General features: G+C 45.1%; 1 protein-coding gene across 1 annotated transcript; it reads right to left on the reverse strand.

The window, feature by feature from the left end:
- Window positions 1-535: 535 nt before the first annotated feature.
- Window positions 536-1,472, reverse strand: LOC126767316 (uncharacterized). The gene has a single exon (XM_050484865.1). The coding sequence runs from the start codon at window positions 1,470-1,472 to the stop codon at window positions 900-902; it is 573 nt and encodes a 190-aa protein (XP_050340822.1). The 3' UTR covers window positions 536-899.
- Window positions 1,473-3,332: the final 1,860 nt, after the last annotated feature.

Here is a 3,332-nt window from a genome sequence, read left to right on the forward strand (position 1 = left end):
TCTTCCTCATTTAGATTTGTTGTAAATTGTTCAATTTGTAAATCCCTATTTTCTATACAAATTTCGTTAAAATTATATGGGTAGGAATTCATAAATTTTATCACTTCATTATTAATTTTTAAGGCATCGTTTCTCATATCAGCTTGTAATGGTTTTAATATGTTTTGTCCAATGATTGCATCGAATCCTTTATTATGTATGTTGGTTAATTTCCATAACATGTCTGCGTTAAAATTAATTTCGAGATTTAAGCTTGTTATTATTTCCCAATTGATTACTGCTTCACTATTTGTTAACGTGTAACACTAGTATACTTACTCGATATAGTATACTTATGCCAACTAAAAAGCACTTTCTATCGCATAATCTGTATTCAAAATTTATTTCGTTTATTTCACTAACTGAATGTATGTACATACACTTGTATGTATTCTTTTTTTGTATTAATATAACAATTGTATGATTTTGTTGTATGGGTTTTCACACTGCCACTGCGGCGAAATCCGGGACACACGTCACTACGTCACTTGGCGGGAAGTCACAAATCGAAAAAATGCGGAGGTTGCGGGATGAATACTTGCGGGTCGACCGTCTTTCTTCACGGATGGAACGAATAAGAGAGGGATCCCGTTCGGATCTATCCCTTTTGATAGTTTGGGTGGTGAATATTAGATTAATCCGAGTCGTCTCGTTGATGATCGTGTGGTTGTTGTGTTGTAATAGTGAGCGGTGTCAGGTACTGTGTTTGATGCGTGTGTGTGTGTAGTGGTGTGTGCTGTGAACTGTTGTGTAATGAGGTGTTGTGTCGTGACGTGATGCGATGTGACGTGAGGTGATGCGATGTGGGATGCTGCAGAACGCTCATAGCTCATGTGAACATCCCGGCCCCCCTAGGCGAATTAATCGGCTAGGAGCCTTTGTAGCTGTTGTAGTGTACTGAGTACAGCGCTCAACCCTGTTGAGCGTCGTTGTTGCTGGCGATGAGCGTGGCGTGGCGGAGATGGCCGCGTACGTCTTGTGGTTGGTTGGGTGCGTCGTCGTCGCCGGATAGGATCGCTGCGTGGTCTGGTACGGGAATTGGTGTGATTGGCTCGTGTGGGAAATCTATGGAACAGAGTGTGGTGCGGCCTGTGGCAGGCACCGTCAGCCCAGCACTCTATGGTGGCGTGGTCATCTGCCAGGCAGGTCATGCAATGTCCGTGAGCCCTTGCAACCTGTTGACGTTGAGCGGGCTTCATGCTTTGGAAGATGGTGCATCGTTTTAGAGCGTGCGGGCGATGGCACAGGCTGCAACATGGAGGTCCTTGTGGCTCTACTAGCTGCTCTTCTCCTATTTCTCTGACTGCTGCGGCGGATGGCGGGGGGCGCATAACATTGGCCCTTGGAGCGGCAACGGGTGCAGCCGACGCTTTGGGTGCAGTGATTTCGGACCTTACGGTGTTGGAGGTGGTTTGGGTCTCCTCTACGTCCATTTCTATGGGAATATAAGATTGCATTAAATTGAGTTTGTTTATAATATTAGAATGTAGTTGTTGTAGCTACATATCTATACATATGTATATGTATAATAAGTTGATATTCAACGCGCTTGTTTGAATTTATTTTTTGTGTACGGATTATAACGCGGGTTAATTTCGAATTTGCGGAATTGATTTATTATTTTTCGAGTTATTTTGCGGTTTATCTTGAATGTGTTCTTCGCTGTTTGGAAGAAAACACAGTTTGGTGACTGGTCGAGTTAATATGCCGGTTTGTGTTCGAACATCGACTACTCTTATGTGACCATCTGACCCTCGATGAACCTTTTCAATGCGGCCTAGCCGCCATTCTGTTGGAGGAAGGCATTCGTCCTGTATGATGACGCATTCTCCTGCATTGGCTTCCTTCTGGGCCGTTTTATCGATATCTCTTATGGAGTCTTCCTTCCATCTGTGGCTGAATTCGTGATGGAGAATCTTGATTTTTTCCCATCGATTTATTAAAGTGAGTGAGTCTCCTTCTGTCTCAGGTATGGCGAGAAGAGGAGCTCCTCTGAGGAAATGACCTGGTGTAAGCGCTGTGAAATCGGAGGGATCTTGCGAGAGTGGTGATATAGGTCTTGAATTTAATACGGCTTCAATACGAGTGAGTAGTGTAGTAAACTCCTCATAATTGAATTTATGATTACCAGCCGTTTTCTTTAAATGGGACTTAAAGCTTTTTACTGCTGATTCCCAAAGTCCGCCCATGTGTGGAGAACATGGAGGTATAAATTGCCAATCGATCCCTTGGGGAGCATATTTGTTAACTATTTCAGGGGAGACTTCTTTCATGAAGTTTATAAACTCCTTCTCTGTTGCCGACGTAATCCAGGAATGACCTTTTGATGCTCCTAGGGGGCGGTTTCGCTCCAAGCAGATGACTGCAGGAGTGATTTTTGCGAAAGCATCCCAGCAGGAACTGCTTGGAGAGGAGTTCATTATGCTCCTTAACTGGGAGCATAAGCGTCTCACTGTGGAGGTGTTCAATGGGAGACATCAAAAGACATCCTGTAGTGGTCCGGAGTGCAGTGTTTTGACAGGTCTCACTATTTCCTCATCTGCGTACCAGGGCATCCTGTCGACCATAGGGGGCTGCGTAGTGTGACCAGCCGGCCGATTGCCTTGTATGTTGCCAACAACGTTTCTTTGTCTTCTTTTTTTCCATGTGCTGCCGGCTAGCGACTTGAGAATTTTGTTGCGGCTCTGTGCCTTGGCGATAATCGCGGTCGTATGAGGAGAGAAGGAGCATAGACTGTCAAATGTTACACCTAAAATCTTAGGATTATTGACAGTCGGAATTTTAACGCCGTCGACTGCAATGTTAAGCTCAAGTCTATACTCCTTCGTCCAGTTTGTGAATATGGTCGCTGTGGATTTGGTGGGGGAAAGTGTGAGATTTCGTGCAGTGAGGAAACGAGAAAGGTCGGAGAGGTAGCTGTTTACCTTCGAACACATGCCATCGATTCCATTGCCCGACGCCAATATCGTGCAGTCATCAGCGTACGAGGTTATGGCAACTCCTTCTGGTGGTTGTGGGAGTTTCGAGATGTAGAAGTTAAACAGTAGTGGGGAGAAGACACCACCCTGCGGAACCCCCTGTTTAATTCTTCTCAGTTTAGATGTTTTACCTCGAAATAGTACGGATGACTGGCGACCGCTCAGATAGTTCATGGTCCACCTCTTTAACCTTGGAGGGAGCGTAGTTGTTTCGATGTCCTGCAGTAGCGTTGTGTGATTGACCGTGTCAAAAGCTTTTGACAGGTCCAACGCTACGAGGATCGTTCTTTCGCAGGGGGTTTCGGTTGAGGCCAC

Source organism: Bactrocera neohumeralis, unplaced genomic scaffold, assembly GCF_024586455.1.
Source record: "Bactrocera neohumeralis isolate Rockhampton unplaced genomic scaffold, APGP_CSIRO_Bneo_wtdbg2-racon-allhic-juicebox.fasta_v2 ctg5364, whole genome shotgun sequence".
NCBI classification, from domain to species: Eukaryota; Metazoa; Arthropoda; class Insecta; order Diptera; family Tephritidae; genus Bactrocera; species Bactrocera neohumeralis.

What these genes read in the sequence shown, in the direction of transcription:
- LOC126767316 (XM_050484865.1), bottom strand. Translation starts at nt 1,472, where the DNA reads ATGGACGTAGAGGAGACCCAAACCACCTCCAACACCGTAAGGTCCGAA.